At 37.8% G+C, this 19,356-nt stretch overlaps 1 protein-coding gene across 2 annotated transcripts in view; it reads right to left on the bottom strand.

Moving 5' to 3' along the window:
• Positions 1 to 1,951: 1,951 nt before the first annotated feature.
• LOC138319035 (TALPID3 protein-like) overlaps positions 1,952 to 19,356 on the bottom strand; it is a 73,736-nt gene continuing 56,331 nt past the window's right edge. For both annotated transcript variants that reach the window (XM_069261921.1, XM_069261920.1), the window contains exons 12-30: positions 18,493 to 18,719; positions 17,884 to 17,956; positions 16,435 to 16,725; positions 15,901 to 16,081; positions 15,472 to 15,582; positions 14,894 to 15,123; positions 13,829 to 13,990; positions 12,924 to 13,138; positions 11,955 to 12,091; positions 11,452 to 11,699; positions 10,877 to 11,102; positions 9,335 to 9,504; positions 8,656 to 8,840; positions 8,130 to 8,362; positions 7,840 to 7,922; positions 5,518 to 5,908; positions 5,022 to 5,249; positions 4,646 to 4,771; positions 1,952 to 4,356 (exon numbers count right to left, since the gene is read on the bottom strand). In XM_069261921.1, coding sequence (XP_069118022.1) covers positions 3,902 to 4,356; positions 4,646 to 4,771; positions 5,022 to 5,249; positions 5,518 to 5,908; positions 7,840 to 7,922; positions 8,130 to 8,362; positions 8,656 to 8,840; positions 9,335 to 9,504; positions 10,877 to 11,102; positions 11,452 to 11,699; positions 11,955 to 12,091; positions 12,924 to 13,138; positions 13,829 to 13,990; positions 14,894 to 15,123; positions 15,472 to 15,582; positions 15,901 to 16,081; positions 16,435 to 16,725; positions 17,884 to 17,956; positions 18,493 to 18,719 — 3,972 coding nt within the window. In that variant the 3' untranslated portion in view covers positions 1,952 to 3,901. The remainder of the gene's footprint in view (positions 4,357 to 4,645; positions 4,772 to 5,021; positions 5,250 to 5,517; positions 5,909 to 7,839; positions 7,923 to 8,129; positions 8,363 to 8,655; positions 8,841 to 9,334; positions 9,505 to 10,876; positions 11,103 to 11,451; positions 11,700 to 11,954; positions 12,092 to 12,923; positions 13,139 to 13,828; positions 13,991 to 14,893; positions 15,124 to 15,471; positions 15,583 to 15,900; positions 16,082 to 16,434; positions 16,726 to 17,883; positions 17,957 to 18,492; positions 18,720 to 19,356) is intronic.

The raw sequence follows: 19,356 nt of genomic DNA, 5'->3' as shown, positions 1-19,356 counted from the left end.
ATACAGGGGAGGACATTGATCAGGGGCAATATGTTTACATACAGGGGAGGACATTGATCAGGGGCAATATGTTTACATACAGGGGAGGACATTGATCAGGGGCAATATGTTTACATACAGGGGAGGACATTGATCAGGGGCAATGTGTTTACATACAGGGGAGGACATTGATCAGGGGCAATGTGTTTACATACAGGGGAGGACATTGATCAGGGGCAATGTGTTTATATACAGGGGAGGACATTGATCAGGGGCAATGTGTTTACATACAGGGGAGGACATTGATCAGGGGCAATATGTTTACATACAGGGGAGGACATTGATCAGGGGCAATATGTTTACATACAGGGGAGGACATTGATCAGGGGCAATATGTTTTACATACAGGGGAGGACATTGATCAGGGGCAATATGTTTACATACAGGGGAGGACATTGATCAGGGGCAATATGTTTACATACAGGGGAGGACATTGATCAGGGGCAATATGTTTACATACAGGGGAGGACATTGATCAGGGGCAATGTTTACATACAGGGGAGGACATTGATCAGGGGCAATATGTTTACATACAGGGGAGGACATTGATCAGGGCAATATGTTTACATAAGGGGAGGACATTGATCAGGGGAGACATGATCAGTTGTTTACATACAGGGGAGGACATTGATCAGGGGCAATGTGTTTACATACAGGGGAGGACATTGATCAGGGGCAATGTGTTTACATACAGGGGAGGACATTGATCAGGAGCAATGTGTTTACATACAGGGGAGGACATTAATCAGGGGCCATATGTTTATATACAGGGGAGGACATTGATCAGGGGCAATATTTATTAATATGCTTATAACATTTGACAAGAGGCCCAGAAGGCCTGTATCGCTCACCTGGTTTTTTGTTAGTAATTATCACAAGACTCTGACAATTAGAAAAATAAGCAAAATTGACTCACAAAGTTTAATTTTGAATCACAACCAAACAATGATGCTAGTGATACCATACAATTATGCTATCCACTACATAGGTTCAGAGACAAAGTAATTTATATGAAAATAGTAGCCTAATTGACCTTTTTGACCACGTTTATAGTGCCGTTTAAGGCCAGGGGGTAAGCCCTATCATTTGTACAATTTCAAATCCCAACCCTATAAGGTTGCTACCATTGCATTATAAGTGCTCTTCCATTCTTAGTTGCAGAGAAGAAGTCGTTTATATGGAAATAGCTAAATTGACCCCTTTTGACCCAACCCTTCAGGCCCCCCGGGGGTCAGCCCTATCATTTGTACAATTTTGAATCCCCACCCTATAACGATACTACAATTGTTTTATGAGTGCTATCTCATGCTTAGTTTCAGAGAAGAAGTCGTTTATATGGAAATAGCCAAATTGACCCCATTTGACCCCGCCCCTCAGGCCCCCCGGGGGTCAGCCCCATCATTTGTACAATTTTGAATCCCCACCCTATAACGATACTACAATTGTTTTATGAGTGCTATCTCATGCTTAGTTTCAGAGAAGAAGTCGTTTATATGGAAATAGCCAAATTGACCCCATTTGACCCCGCCCCTCAGGCCCCCGGGGGGTCAGCCCCATCATTTGTACAATTTTGAATCCCCACCCTATAAGGATGCTACCATTGCATTATGGGTGCTATCCCATGCTTGGTTTCAGAGAAGAAGTCGTTTATATGGAAATAGCCAAATTGACCCCTTTTGGCCCCGCCCCTCAGGCCCCCGGGGGGTCAGCCCCATCATTTGTACAATTTTCAGTTAGTAGCCCATAAGGATGCTACCAGTCAAATTTTGTTGAAATCCGACCAGCGGTTATGGAGAAGAAGTCGATTGTTGATGGACGCCGGACGCCGGACGCCGGACGCTGCGGTATCCCATAAGCTCACCTCGGTCCTTTGGACCAGGTGAGCTAATAATATAATACACAGAAAGAAAAAAACATGACATATTCTTTATTCTAATAAACACCACACTACTTTATAATGCATTGTTAACATGCATGGGTATATACATGTAGTCCCCTTACATGCTTGGTGGAGGTGTTAGATAAGGGAGGTAACTCTTTCTATTATCTAACAAAGAATTCTGTAATGCTAAAACATTTGTCAATTTTCTTCATTATTATAGACCCGAGACATAAACATATATATATATGTGTTTCTGCTATATATTATTATTAGTATTTGAATATTTAACATATGAAAACATACTATACATTTCCTAAGATTTGTCATTTCAATCTACTAAAGAAAATGTATAGGGTATTGTGACAATCTGTCTTTTACACTATCATATACACAAGAGGCCCCTGGGCCTTAAAGGCCCACTACCTCGTCGGAGGAAAACATAAAGGTTTCTTAAAAACATTAACAACATCAGAAAATATATACCAATGGCCTAAGATGAGGTTACAACACCAAACATATGCAAGATTTCCTGCGTAATGTTTGATAACAGTGGAGAGTTATTTCGCTGTTTTGCCGTCTGGCGCAGTGATAGTCAACTACAGCGCGGTATTTAGGACGATGGCGGGAAACCTAAGACGACCCGCGTTATGAAAATTAACATTTTATTTGTTTAAATCAAATTGTTCAGAATGTGATGACACGTGTAGTATTAACGGTAAGTTAATAACTTTAGAGACTATACAAAAATATCGATCTCGTTTTACTTTCCCATTTTAAAAATTAAAAGCCGTTTCGGAAAGGTAGTGGGCCTTTAACGGTCACCTGAGTTCAGATACAGAATAAAACAAGGTATATAATCACTATATATTGACCCATCAGGCACTTAAAGTCAGTAAAAGTGATGATATCAATTTAACCTTTAAATCTTAATTTTGTATAAAGAGTATTTGTTTCCATTACATCCGTTACATTTCCTATGAAAATTTAGCAAATAATGCTCATAAATATGTTTTCCCTATATAAACTATAGTAAATTTGACCCCCTCCCTAGGAGAAAATCTGAGACCCCAGAAATTCACAAATTTTGGAGAGGGCCTAAAGACCTTTCAATCTATGAAAAGTATTTGATTCTACCACATCTGTGAGTGCAGAAAAAGATTTTTGAAATTTAAGCCATTTTGACCCCTTTTGGCCCCTCCCACATGTACAGCTCCTTGGGGGGTGGGGACCATATTATTCACAATTTTGATTTGCCTTATGCCTTAGAAGGTTGATGCAAAATTTCATTGAATTTGCTTCTGCAGTTTTGGAAAAGACGTCGAAAATGTAAATTGTTTACAAACACACAATGCATGACGGACAAAGTATGACGCACGACGGCGGACAAAAGGCGATTTAGAATAGGTCACCTGTTAAATAATAAATTGTTACTAGTAGATTTCCAGATGTTTTCTGTTTCTATGATGAATTACACAACAGTTATATGTGTTTTAACTTGTTCTGTAGAATTTAGAATAATGACTTCAATTGGTAAATATGTGCAAATATAAATATTGTGAAAATATATATCATGTCTAATCATTTTGAGTTGGACGGAAGATAAATGCTAAATCAAACTTTAAAAAAAAAAAATTAATATATACATTGTGCTGGTTTTTATTTAGGATCTGTCACAGATGAAACACTCTGTCAGTCAATTGGTCCAAGAGCTTGTGATTCATTTGAAATATCTATCAAACTATTTGGAAAAACAAAATTTTACAGGAGCCTACATGATTTTCTTTAAACTTGGACGGAATGTAGATTAAAATACTGCTTACCATAAAAAAAACTTTTCCATTTTGTTGTAAGCATTAAATGATTATTTATGGAAAACAAATTAATATTAGTTATCAAAATTAATAAATAGACCTAGATACACTCTGTGCATAGAAATGAGCACAAAAATATTATATATGTGTTTATATGCATATATGTCTATCACATTGTGTCTGTCATCTCAAACTCAGACTGTTTCTCACTGTCATCTTCCATGTCTCCTAGAGTAGGCATGCGTACTGACATTTTCAGAGTACCGGTGGTGGCCAGCTGTCGGAGCTCTGACTCGTCCAGGGAGTCAGTAGCAGCCAAACTTTCCTCCATCGAGTAGGTCAACCCCAGTGACTTCCCTTTGTTTATCTGGCGTGTAACATAGGAATCAGTGGAGTCCCTTGTTCCATTTCTATCGAGGCTTTGTGACATGGCACTTGATTGGTCATAACTTTGAGACAAGCGTCCTGATTGGCCAAAGCTTTGAGACATGCCACCTGATTGGCCAAACTCTCCTGACCTACTCATGGTGAGGTAACCAGACTTAATGAGGTCATCCATATTCATCTGGTCTGGTGTAAAGGTCCTAGTGCCCTGGTCACTCATGGTGGCTCCACCATCTAAACCTATACAAATACCAGAGAATAATCCATTTACATCTGGGAGGACACAAAATTCAGTGTTAATTGTGAGATTTTATGAAATAAGGTAACTTTTCCTAAAAATCTCAAGCTATTAATTTAAGCTTAATCACATTATCAATCAGACTTACATTTAGACAGATTCTTAATTTAAAGGTATTGGAAACATTCAAACCACTCAATGTCCTGTTAGTTCAAGTGAAATATTTATATATATATATATATAATTATATTTGAATTTTTAATTGTAAAAGTATACTTTGTGTACACATACTCTGTCTATTTTCCTGTTCGTCTGACTCTCTAATCTGTACACTGCGAGGAACGGTGGTAGATATAGTCTTGTTTGGAAGACCAGAAGATGGCGTCGCTGGAGGGGGTTTCTTCATGGCCGATTTACCTATACAGATAACCATAATTATATTAAGAATTTTAAATTAATTGCAAAAATAATTATAAAAGTCTGAACAAAGAAAATTTCATCTAATAGTAAAAAAATGTTTCTTTACTCTATAATTTGTCCCCACCAATCTTTTTTCTCAGTCATAAATTGCTAATGTCATCAATGATTTAATGGCGTCATACAGCAGTAAATTCTATTTCCAACAACCACTTGATGTTTAACCTCTATATCTCCATTCTGTATCTACCTGGAGAGATCCTGCCGGCTCCGAGTGATACCCCACCAGGTGTACCTCTAATCCCCGGGGACTGTCTGCCACGAGAGGATGAAGGTCGGGCATCCCTCGAGGGTGTGACTCTCTCACTCCTGGAATCGTCATGGTACAAATCGTCCCGTGGTGTGGGTTCTGGCTCCGATTCCTCCTGTATGGATTGGGACTTGAGATCTGTCATCCTCAATGGAGAACTGGAGATGTCTGGGATGTAAATAAGGTACGTAGTAATATAATCAATATATAAAATACTGATATAATCATACTGTACACAAACAATTAGCAATATTACACATATATGTGTGTGTTTGTCCTAGCTATCTCAACAGCCTTAATACGGTATTGGAATATCCTTTTCTGCAAATACAGTATAAATGAAAAGATTTTCTGTAGTTTTTGTTACCTATCAAAATTAAATACAATTGTTTGGATTTTGAAGTTTACAAATGTATAGCGAAAAAAGAACACCTACCATTAGATCGGCTAGTACCATTAGACTGGTTAAAACCATATTTAGATCGTACAGCCTGTCTGTTTGTATCTCGTGTCGGCTGGTCATAATCTGGAACTTCTCCCATGCTGCGTTGTGTCTGCATTACACGAATTACCTCCCCTTGACTCCTCTGAACAGATGCTCCATTCATGTACACCTCCCCAGTACTAAGGCCTGTGTGGTTGAGGAGGTCGTAAACCTGTTGTGAACTCATGTCATACTGACCAGCTGCTGGTATGCTGACTGGTGTCGGTTCATGGGGTTGTCGATGTAGACGAGACAACAATAGTAACATTGGATCCTTCTCTGGTTCCATATGACCTTTGTACTGAAATTCTCCCTCGCTGGCCTGCAGGTCAGTCATATCCTCCTGATAACAGAAACACAGTTAAACAGTAATGTACAAAAACAAGAGGCCCATGGGCCTTAACGGTCATCTGAGTACCTTGGCAATAATCATATAGGAAATTAATTAGATATACAACTGTAGTGTCATGCCTCATGGTTGCCATCTTCGATTGGGGATCAACCAGAGATGTAACAACACTTTGTTGGGACCATGTCAGGCTCCTTTCATGCAAGTTTCAGCCAAATCGAACCGGTAGAACTTGAGAAGAAGTTCAAAATGTGTTTTCAAGATGGCAGCTGTGGCGGCTATCTTGGATTTCAGATCAACCCGAAAAATAAGAACACTTTGTCAGGACCATGTCAGGATCATTTCAAGCATGTTTCAGCCAAATCGCACTGGTAGCACTTGAGAAGTTCAAAATGTTGTTTCAAGATGGCGGCTGTGGCAGCCATCTTGGATTTTGGATCGACCCGAAAAATAAGAACACTTTGTCAGGACCATGTCAGGATCATTTCATGCAAGTTTCAGCCAAATCGCACTAATAGAACTTGAGAAGAAGTTCAAAATGTGTTTTCAAGATGGTGGCTGTGGCGGCCATCTTGGATTTCCGATCGACTCGAAAAATAAAAACACTTTGTCGGGACCATGTCAGGATCATTTCATGCAAGTCTCAGCCAAATCGCACCGGTAGAACTTGAGAAGAAGTTCAAAATGTGTTTTCAAGATGGCGGCTGTGGCGGCCATCTTGGATTTCGGATCGACCCGAAAAATAAGAACACTTTGTCGGGACCATGTCAGGATCATTTCATGCAAGTTTCAGCCAAATCGCACTGGTAGCACTTGAGAAGTTCAAAATGTGTTTTCAAGATGGCGGCTGTGGCGGCCATCTTGGATTTTGGATCGACCCGAAAAATAAGAACACTTTGTCAGGACCATGACAGGATCATTTCATGCAAGTTTCAGCCAAATCGCACTGGTAGAACTTGAGAAGAAGTTCAAAATGTGTTTTCAAGATGGTGGCTGTGGCGGCCATCTTGGATTTCCGATCGACCCGAAAAATAAAAACACTTTGTCGGGACCATGTCAAGATCATTTCATGCAAGTCTCAGCCAAATCGCACCGGTAGAACTTGAGAAGAAGTTCAAAATGTGTTTTCAAGATGGCGGCTGTGGCGGCCATCTTTGATTTCGGATCGACCCGAAAAATAACAACACTTTGTCGGAACCATGTCAGGATCATTTCATGCAAGTTTCAGCCAAATCGCACTAGTAGAACTTGAGAAGAAGTTCAAAATGTGTTTTCAAGATGGCGGCTGTGGCGGCCATCTTGGATTTCGGATCGACCCGAAAAATAACAACACTTTGTCGGGACCATGTCAGGATCATTTCATGCAAGTCTCAGCCAAATCGCACTGGTAGAACTTGAGAAGAAGTTCAAAATGTGTTTTCAAGATGGCGGCTGTGGCGGCCATCTTGGATTTCGGATCGACCCGAAAAATAACAACACTTTGTCTGGACCATGTCAGGATCATTTCATGCAAGTCTCAGCCAAATCGCACTGGTAGAACTTGAGAAGAAGTTCAAATTGTGTTTTCAAGATGGTGGCTGTGGCGGCCATCTTGGATTTCGGATCAACCCGAAAAATAACAACACTTTGTCGGGACCATGTCAGGATCATTTCATGTAAGTTTCAGCTTAATCCCACTGGTCTAACTTGAGAAGAAGATTGAAATGTGAAAAGTTTACGGACGGCGCACGACGACGGACGAAGCATGATGACTATAGGTCATCCTGACCCTTCGGGTCAGATGACCTAAAAACAAATTCAACAGGAAAGCACATACCAGCATAAAAAGGTCATGGGGGAAATTAAGTATAGCCATAATTTCGTGAGCATTTCAAGTAGGTTGCTGAAATATCATCATGACTATATGTTTTATTGGTCTTAGGTACCTCAAGTTCGCTAGTGTCATGGACTGTACTGGCCATGCTGTCTCCTGTATGTCGGGCCTGCAGAGCCATCCTCTTCATAGCAGCTGTGTGGAAGTAAAACAGTCAAGGTGATCTTAATAAATCATTTTATTACTTTTATTTGGATATTAGGATAAATTTTAACAAGCGATTGATAAAAGAAACATTTAGAAAATTATAACTTCTAATCAACCTTAATTTTATGTCACAATTTGAAAATCTATTTAGTTATTACTTAATGTTTTTAGAACTTGTGCAGTTAAGAGTTTTACCTTCGTCAAGATTAAAATCTGCCATCTCTCCCTCAGACTTGGACAGAAGCCATTGCCCCTCGGACACACTCATGTTGTACGTATCCGATACAGACGACATGATAGAGGTTGTTTCTGTTTCGGAAGGACTGGGACTGGGAGAGCTGCGTCGTACTGGTGACTTTGGTGGTGGAGATGGAACCTGGGTCATAGGGTGGGGCAGGCTCTCATCCATAGGGGCAACCGACAGGGCACTGGTAGGGTGACAAATGAGAAACTCAGGCGTAATTTACATTTAATACACATAGACCTGGTTATCAGTTTATCAATCATAAAATAAATCTTTATATCTATGAGAATATTCTTAATATTTAAAATACAAATCTTATGTTTTATGTTGCTCTATGGTAGAAATCAGCTTGGCTTTTTGTAATGTCCAGGTCGATATGTGCCTTTTCATATAAACCTAACAAAATGTTGAGTATGAACTATAAATGTTTCATTGGTATTGGTCATTGCATTTCATTGGTCACCTAAATGTACTTACTAAGGTTTATGCTGGTTTGCTCCATCATCCATGTAGTCATCTCGGAAATCAGGGTTTTCCTCTGGGAGTGGAGAATCTGGATCACCCCAGGGCTGGGGGGTCGCCACAACAATGTCGGCCTTCTTTTCCTGTATAGGTGGTGGGACAGGTTCAGGTATTGGGGGCTCTGGTTCTGACATGGACACCTGGATAGTATGAGAAAGTAAAATAAGTTCTTCTAGTCACCAACAGATGGAAAAGGGAGGTAACTCTGAAATAATGAAGTGGTTGAATGTTTCACCAGCACTTGGTCTGGATACAGTAGAGTTTCTTTTGTTTGTGCCAGATGTATTTCACATAAATCAAATCCTCATTTCATATTTACATATCTGCTGTAAACTGCTTTAATTTTGCGGTTTTGAATCTTGAACTTATACACAGGGTCTAAAATTAGCACTACACTGGATTTTGTTATATATAAATACGCTCACTATGTATGAATTTTTGCTGGCGTTTTGAATTTGCACTTCGAAACAAATAGCAAATGTAGTAGAATATAAACTTCGGTGAAAAAAAAGAGCTTTACAGTATTTAAGTTTCAGATAATTACCAAAGTAAGTGGTTGTCCAATATAGAAATTTAACAACTCTTTAGTATATATACTCAGATAGTGTGTTATGGGCCTAGTAAATCCTGTTACCTGTAGGACAGGCTGTACTGGGGGTCTACGTGGGGAAGGCTGAGGTGGGGTCAAGGGTCGTTCCTCCTCCTTTTCCTCTTCCTGTGGCAACTCTGGAACTGGGGTAGAGATGGGAGTTTCCACATCATGTATAGTCTGATAGGGCTCCATTCCAATAGGTACAAGTTTGTCTGAAACATAACAAACAGCTGACACTCCGATAGGTACAAGTTTGTCTGAAACATAACAAACAGCTGACACTCCAATAGGTACAAGTTTGTCTGAAACATAACAAACAGCTGACACTCCAATAGGTACAAGTTTGTCTGAAACATAACAAACAGCTGACACTCCAATAGGTATACAAGTTTGTCTGAAACATAACAAACAGCTGACACTCCAATAGGTACAAGTTTGTCTGAAACATAACAAACAGCTGACACTCCAATAGGTACAAGTTTGTCTGAAACATAACAAACAGCTGACACTCCAATAGGTACAAGTTTGTCTGAAACATAACAAACAGCTGACACTCCGATAGGTACAAGTTTGTCTGAAACATAACAAACAGCTGACACTCCAATAGGTACAAGTTTGTCTGAAACATAACAAACAGCTGACACTCCAATAGGTACAAGTTTGTCTGAAACATAACAAACAGCTGACACTCCAATAGGTACAAGTTTGTCTGAAACATAACAAACAGCTGACACTCCAATAGGTACAAGTTTGTCTGAAACATAACAAAGAGCTGACACTCCGATAGGTACAAGTTTGTTTGAAACATAACAAACAGCTGACACTCCAATAGGTACAAGTTTGTCTGAAACATAACAAAGAGCTGACACTCCGATAGGTACAAGTTTGTTTGAAACATAACAAACAGCTGACACTCCGATAGGTACAAGTTTGTCTGAAACATAACAAAGAGCTGACACTCCGATAGGTACAAGTTTGTTTGAAACATAACAAACAGCTGACACTCCAATAGGTACAAGTTTGTCTGAAACATAACAAACAGCTGACACTCCGATAGGTACAAGTTTGTTTGAAACATAACAAACAGCTGACACTCCGATAGGTACAAGTTTGTCTGAAACATAACAAACAGCTGACACTCCGATAGGTACAAGTTTGTCTGAAACATAACAAACAGCTGACACTCCGATAGGTACAAGTTTGTCTGAAACATAACAAACAGCTGACACTCCGATAGGTACAAGTTTGTCTGAAACATAACAAACAGCTGACACTCCGATAGGTACAAGTTTGTCTGAAACATAACAAACAGTTGACAATGCTTCCTGTAGAGACTTTGTTAATGAAAAATACATAGGGAAAGAGAATCAAGTGCCACTTCAATCATAACTTGTGTTTCATGTTTTACACTATTGCACGACGTGAACATTTCTTTTGTTTTGTGGTTTAGAGCATTCAGTTTATTTTATGGTAACAAATTCATTCTTCATTGTATTTATGTTCAGTGTTCCTTAGTAAGAACAAGAGCAATAACAATTTCTATAAAGTTAACATTTAATGTTATACACTATAATATTAACTTACTTCTCAGTGCTCGGATTTCCTCACTGATATCCAAGGACTCGGAAATTTCCTCTGGCTCAGGCTCCGGTGGTGCCACACGTGGCTCCTGGACAAACTTCTGTGGTGAAGCCTTTACTGGTGGGGAGCTAGGAGGAGTGACAGGTGGTGACAGGATCCGAGCTGGGGACGAGATTGGGCTGGCCTTTGGGGTAGGTTCTGGGGTAGGCAGCATCCCAGCATACTCGTCCTGAACAAGGTATTTCATAATGTCAGCATATTTGTTACAAAATGTTGTATAATATTCTCACAAAATGTTTTTCTTATCTAAAGAGTATTTATGTTGTCTAGTCTTGTAGACCAAATTGAAATGTGACAATGAAACAATTTTTGAACTGAAATTCCAAATATTTTCTCCGCTATATTGGATCACTTAATTCATGTATAGTATCAGACAGACATTGTTTTTGCAATGACAGGAGACATTATTATTATTTTTGTTTTCAATTTTTCTTAGATCTCTTGAGTGAAAAAGCTTTTTCCTTTAATGTTATTATCTTTCTTCACTTTTTACATTTATACATGATACTAATCCATACCTCTGGTGAAACTCCTGTGGTCACCCGCCCAGTATCCTGACCCCTTGTTGAGGCCCCAAGTTTGGCCTCAGTCCGCCCCTCTGTTGCCTCTCTCTGTACAGTTCTCTCATCGTCTGGCCGCTGACCAAGCAGCGTAGTAACTTTCTCCAGCAGGACCTCTTTAACCAGAGCATCCACCAAGCGGCTGTCCACTGGTTGACCCATATCAACAAACATCTGAAGTCCATCTCGACCAATGGCATCCATCACTGTAGCATATAGGTGTTAGGCATCAAAAAGTTTGTACTTTATACAGTTAAATAACAAAACAGAGTTCAAAATTTTCATGTTTCCAAAAAGAATTACTGTAACATCAGTTTAGAATTTTCGCTGGTTATTCAATGTATATCTTTAATTAATAAATATTAATTTTACCCTATGAAATCAATATTTTGCTTTCAAAATAAAATATCCCATTTAAATGATGTATGTATTGTCACATATCTGTAAGCCTGATGACTTACTGAACATGGATTGTTCCCGGTCGTCAGCCAGACTGGTTTCCGATTCCTCGTACACCACATGTTCCATCTCTCGGGGTTTCTCAGGTTTAAGGGGATATAACTCTGATATGATGTGGGCCATTATCTCATGCTCTATCCTGTTACAGAATATTTAGTACAGTCACACTGTAATACTGTATAACCTCATTAAATACTATTGTAGGTTATAGTATAACTCTGGCTCTCTCTGATTACAACAGGCAAGTCAACTCTGTAAAGCTTATATTACTTATTACTTAATTACTTATTATTTTGGTTGTTTCAATGGCTTTCTTATTTTCTCTTTTTCCAAAACCAAAATATCAAACAAAGGAATGACAAGAGGCTAACCATATTGTGGTAGGTAAACTTATATATAGTAAAATATTGTATACTGTAAAACACAGTTATAACGAACCTCTGGGGACCAACAAAACTACTTTGTTGTAAACATAGTTCCATTACACACATCTTATAGTAACCTTATTGGGCAATGAGAATAACTACACTATAACCATGAATTTGTTAAGGGACATTCATTATAAACATGTTTCTGTTGTTCCTTTTATTTGCAGGGGTAAAATTTTGCTATATTGGGAGTCAAGTTAATTTCTGCAAACTTAAATACCTTTGAATACAATGGAAAGAATGATAAAAAGATAACCAGTACTACTGTTAAAACTGACAATAAGTGAAGAATTCTAACCATGACTCGTAACACAGAGAAAATCTCCCTGCAATATTAAACTATGTAGTAGTATGTTTCTAATTAACCCTTTCAAATCTGCAATTCCTATGTAAGTCTAACTCAGACATATTTCGTTTGATTTGTTTATAGGTTTTTTACTCGAAAAACTTTAACTCAGTAATACTGTACAATTCATACTATTGAATAATTCATGAGGTCAACACAGTGACAATAATATCTTGGGAGACTACTAGAATTCTTACCATTCTGAGGCCTTATTCTCCAGCAGGTCCCTACGCCTAATGTCTGCGGCAATGAGGTCAGAGGCCTGGGCCAGTTTGTCTGCCCCTGATACCATAGGAGGGAATGCTGGAATCTCTACTGGAGTTGGGGGTGGGGACGGAGCAGAGTATCCAGGTAGGGCCAGTCCGGGGGCAGTCTCCGGGGACAGGTCCTCAGAGAGATCATCCAAGGTCGCCTTGATACAGGATACGAGAACAATGGTGGTTAACAATGTAGGTATCACCCAATGGTAACCATTTACATCATAATAGTGACCCCGAACAGTCCTTAATACAAATTTCCATTAGAATCAGACAATTATTTTAATTCTGACCATTTTTGAGGCACCTGAGGTCATTTTAGTTTTCAATACCTCTTCAAAACTATAACCATAATATTCCCATAATCCCTATAAACAATGTATCAATTTTCATTGAAATAAAAAGATTCTAAGATTTAGATTTTTTTTATGGTCATGGTGACCATCTTGGATTTCTCGAGAAAAATTCAATTCCTTACTGTACATCTACATACCATCAGCTGTAACCATTTGGATTTCAATCTCTGAAAATAACTTGTGTACAGACAGACAAACAGAAAAGGTGATTACTATAAAGGGCTTCTAGCTGCATCTCTTTTGCATCCAAAACTGCATTATTACTTTGTATAAGACTATTAATAATGGTTGTTTGTTTAAATTTTTTTTCCGTCCTAAACAACCAGTCTTTAAAGAACATACCAGATTAGGATGTGGAGAAAAGATGGAGTGGCCGACCTACAGTCGGTACCTGGCAACAACCCCACATGGACTTCAAACTCTAACTTAGGTGTAGAGCTAGTCAGTTTATTATGTCAGGAAATTATATACAAGTTGTGTATGCTGTACCTGATTTCTCCAGTCCTTGGGTGTAGCTCCTGTTTGTTGGTCGTCATGGAAAGTTACCTCATAGTGAGTTTTCGAAGGTGATTTCATATGTATGTCTCCAGTCTTACTTCTGACTACCGACTGCTCCGATAGGTCTGTGTCAATATCCACAGGGGGAAGGACCTGTCAAGTGTTAAAGTCACCTCTGTAAACATTCAATCTGACACGCGAAAACTCCTGATGAATTTTCATTTTTCATTTCAACAAATTTTATTGCAAATAATATGCAAATGGATTTGGCAACAAGCAAAGCCTATATTAGCCATCTCCAAACAAATCCGGTATAGTACAATTATCATCAAAATATTATAACATTTAACATTACATTATAATTGAATATTATCATTAGTGTATCTCCAAAACCTATCATAGTAGAAAAATCTAAATAATTCTTTTAATTTCAGATATATATTCTGATATGCATTGCAATAAATATGTATTTTTTTCTTCATCACACTTGTCACAGCCATGCAGTAAAGTTTTTGTGTTAAAATGCGAGTGGGGAATATTAGAATTATGTATTTTGGTTCTGAGTGATGATTTTTGTTCATTTAATAAAGGACATATGAAAAGATAGTGTTCGGCTGTTTCATCACCAAGGCCACAAGAACATGAATTTTCATCCTAAATGAAATAAAACTGGAACAATATTAAAGTCGTAAAATAGCTATATCGATCCTGTTTAACACTAAAAGCCTTTGTTTTACCTATTCAGCCTATAAAGCCTTTGTTTTACCTATTCAGCCTATAAAGCCTTTGTTTTACCTATTCAGCCTATAAAGCCTTTGTTTTACCTATTCAGCCTATAAAGCCTTTGTTTTACCTATTCAACCTATAAAGCCTTTGTTTTACCTAGTCAGCCTAGAAAGCCTTTGTTTTACCTATTCAGCCTATAAAGCCTTTGTTTTACCTATTCAGCCTATAAAGCCTTTGTTTTACCTATTCAGCCTATTAAGCCTTTGTTTTACCTATTCAGCCTATAAAGCCTTTGTTTTACCTATTCAGCCTATAAAGCCTTTGTTTTACCTGTTTAGCTAGCTCTGGCTGAGGACTGATTTGTTCCTCCTCCTCCCCTGAAGGCACGGACACCAAGGCCACATTGTTGGAGGCCGTGACCTGTGGGCGTGACATGGGAGTAGAGGTCACAGGGCCAGAGGATGCTGGGTTAGAGGTTACCACTTCAGCTGCTAGACCTCCCTCCATACGAGGACCTCCGAGGGGGACAGCCATCGGAATCAACTGACCTTGTATAGGTGCTAAAGACAAATAATTCTTACTAAAGGAAAGCTACATAATATGATTAACATTAACAAATTCTTATTTGCATGAAATTTTTGTGTAAGGACGAAAAATGAGTGATCAGTGCTCCACATTTGTCTCAAAATATACTGTAATTAGGAACGTTACTTTAACAGTAGGTTATGATAGATTAATAATATAAATCGGCTTCAGGAATAAAGAAGCCACTGGCCCGACATTCAAGCCAACAAAACACTGACTATAGTCTGTGAGACAAAGCCTAGTGATAGGAGATGTCGTGTAGGCGATAAACCAGTAACTAACTAATTAAAGGCTAAAGTAGAACTGGGTAAGTTAATACAAACCTGCTGAAGCCACATCAGCTACAGGTATAAAGGAGCCACTGGCGGGACTGAAGTAGAACTGTTTCACACCGCCTTTTGTCTGAGATTTGGCTGATCTCACTTCTATACCTCCTACAAATAAAATATTCTTGTTATCATTTCTTTACACTCTCACTAGGGATAACAAAATAAGTAATAAACAAATATCTATATGACATATCAGGAACATATCTGTTTTTATATATTACAGAGTTATCTTTCTTGGGGATAGGTACTGATTGTGATGTCTTTGTGAGCAAAAACTACATTATTTTCTCTGAATACAGGATACTACTCGTCAAAATGTATAATTTTAAAAACAGGACATTGATTACTTTATTTTCTGTAAGATTTTCAATTAATAAGTTAAAACTAATGATATTCCAGAAATTGATTGGAATAAACTGATACCTGAAATATCTGCAGCACGTGGAGGAGAGCGCCCTGGGGATCGTGGTTTAGGGACGTTCCTGTTTTGGTAATGTAGGTATGGATCTTTTTGTGTTGTCCTCTTGTTGTCATAAACAGGCTTGCCATACACCTTGTACATGTTCTCCTCACTGACAGGAGGGGGCTGTCTTGGAGGGGGACCCTAATGTCACAAAATCTTCACTCAATTATCAAATCTTTCATAAGCTAATCAATTGTTTTGCCATTAAAATTGATGTAATTGGTGATGTTTGCCAATAAACCTTAAGTAATCAAATATTATGTTTGGAATATAAGTGTGATATTACTGTTGATAATTATATAGTAAATATTCTATACTATATACCACGTAAGTAATTTTCCTCAGATGGAATTGTTACTACAATATCATTTAAGAATTTGATTGTCTGTCTGAATAATGTTGGGAAAGCAAAAGACAAATTAAAACACACTACTTTAGTGATTATACCACATTACTCCTCAAATAATTAGGTAAAATTCAGGCGATACACTAACCTTTATTGGTGGTTTGCGTACAGTAGATGTAATTTTTGTTTCCTTCTCTGTGAATCTTGGGGCCTTGCCCATACTAGGGCCCGGAATTCGGCCTACACTAGGACCAATGGCAGATTTGGCATTGTCCCGCTTCAGTCCTGTATCTACCCTGGCCCCTTGGGTGCCTCTTGTTGCCATCCTATAGGACTTTTTAGGACCAGTGGGAGCCACATGTGGTTCCTTTATGGGAAGTGTTGGTCGTTGATGTTTCTTTTGTAGCTCCCTCAAAACCACTTCATCTGTGACCTCTCTCTGAATTTGAAAAACAATCATTCCCTCTATATCTGAACTTCATTCTGTGGTCAATGGCCATGTTACAGATAGATCAATGGCACATCTGCTGATACAGAATCACACCCTTTCTCAGGTTTCATATGCTTGAAAGTAGGTAAATGGAAATTGGTTCTATAATATATATCATGGAATCAAAATGCTGTATTGTAAATCACCACTTCATTGTGATTAAACTTATATAGGTTATAAAAGATTGGCTAAAACTGTAGTAAATCTCAGGAAATACAAAACTTACCACTCAACAAACTCTAAAGACACGCATAGTCAAAGTGAGTACATGTGTCACATACCACCAAATTGATGTATTTGGAGGAATAGGTCTATCTATTACTGACCTTTGTTGAGGTAATGTTGTTTTATACTGACCTGGTAAAATCAAATAATGACTTAGGGGAGAGTCAATATAATTATTTTAGATTCTTCTAGTTTGATTTGTATTTTAATTACAGGGGATCAGTTCACCAACAACTCCAGGAGGAATCCAAAGTTGGAACACTATGACGACATACAATACGTGTAGTACTTAGACCATTTACTCTGTATGTCACCATGGAAAATAACAGCATTTTATATATTTCTCTTTCAGAGTCCTTCTATGTGGCATTGCTCCTTTGCATTACACAATACTTCAGATTTATTTTCATTTATTTACTATGGTATATGTCTGCTTAGCCTATGGTGTAAATGATAAAGTGTTATTCTGTTTGTCACCACAACACATCAGTGTTTCACACAGTTTTCTATTTAAGCACAAGTTTCTCATGATTATAACACACACAACACAAACTCTAATTAGAAACTGTGATAAATAAAAATCCATAACTATTCGCCTGCCAACTTGACAGTTTGTTTTGAACTTTAACATTGTAATTATATCAAAAGCTACAATAACAGACATGCTCAAATGTTAAAAATTTATTCAGATGTTATACAAACGATGTCTAAAATTCCAATCAAGTATTGTTTCTCTCAATAATCTATAATTTTACAGTTCTCTAACAAAATAGATCTTAATTTTTAAAATTGTAATCGGGATATATTTCTGATTGCAACAATAGCATGTAACATGTGATTGTATGATGTAACCTGGCCAAGACCAGCACCTGATTTACTTACATCCACTTGTCTGCGGAGATCAGCTACCCAGTCATTCACCTTGTGCTGAAGTCTGGCTTTCTCTGTGTCCGAGCTGAAACACAGATATGAGTTAATGGAGGGAAAATAAAGATATCTGCAATATTGAATTTTTTTAATAATCTTTGTTGTTTTGTAGGATACCAATAATAACATTTTCTTTCTAATGGTATATAATTCCTGCATGTCTTATCTATCGTTTTAAAATGCAGAACATCATTTTGGTATATATACTTGTCGTGTACAATATACACGTAAATGTTAAATGTATTAAATATTGAAAGCTTTTGTGTATTATCTTACATTTCATAACAGTTTACTCACTGAACATTACCCTGATACCTTCAGATAATTGAAATATACTTAAATTTTTAAGAACACAATGTTGTAAAGAAGATGATAATTAAGAATGATTGGAAGACTGGATTAATTTTTAACCAAAATGCATTGCATATTCAACCCCACACTGAGTTCAGAAGAATTAATGATAAATATAACCTATGTCCCAATTCATTATAATGCAGTTGGAACTCATAGTGGATAATTGATAGAAAAAACTTTTTTGAAAAGGTAAATCAGCGCCACCCCCACCTTTCCTGGTAGAGATTTTCCAGTATGCTGTAGACCTCTGCTTCCTGTCGTGTCCGTAGCACACTTTCCAAGTTAGCTTCCAGGAACTCCTTGTTCTTCCCTACTTGTTTCAGTACTTGACGAGCATCTTGAAAGACTGTTACGGTATGGACAGGGGCGTTGACCTTATGAGAAGCAAGGTCAGGGACGTATTTGTAGGGACTTGTTGGTACCACATCAGGCAATACCTATAACATCCAAACAATTAAATCTACATTAAGACACTAAAGTATTGTCTCTCATGAAATAAGTAAAAGTTATTGTACAATGTCTATAAATAATTGTATTGAAATTATAATGACCTTTTGATTAAGCTTTAACCTTAAATGATCTCAGCTATACATAGAACCTGGTAGGTAAGGATGATCAACCTACTACCTTATCATTTCTGCTAATTATCTTACCTTCTTTTTCATCATATTGTTATTCTGTCTTTGCATATTACCTAGTTATTTGCCCTTGGAAGTAGATATTAAATGTGATGTCATCCTTTTATGAGCAAAATTACATCTATTTTTAGTAGAATAATGTGAAGTTACTTTCAAAAAAGTATGATGTAACAATAAATATCTACTCACAAGAGTAGAATATTTATAACATGTGAAATATTACACCCTACTGTTTCATATATCAGAGGATGATGTTAAAAGTGGGAACATATAAAATTTCTTTCAGTTGATTTTCATTGTGAAAATAGCTTGAATGTTAAAGTTTGAAATACATGTACTCGGAAACTACATAAATCTGTTACCACAGGTAGATTATAAATTCAGAATAACTGAGGATTGGCCTCCCCAACACCAGAACATATAGTAGATATTGCTA

The sequence above is a fragment of the Argopecten irradians genome, chromosome 3, assembly GCF_041381155.1.
Source record: "Argopecten irradians isolate NY chromosome 3, Ai_NY, whole genome shotgun sequence".
NCBI classification, from domain to species: domain Eukaryota; kingdom Metazoa; phylum Mollusca; class Bivalvia; order Pectinida; family Pectinidae; genus Argopecten; species Argopecten irradians.
Note: the sequence above shows the minus strand (reverse complement) of the source record. Positions and strands in the feature narration are given on the sequence as shown.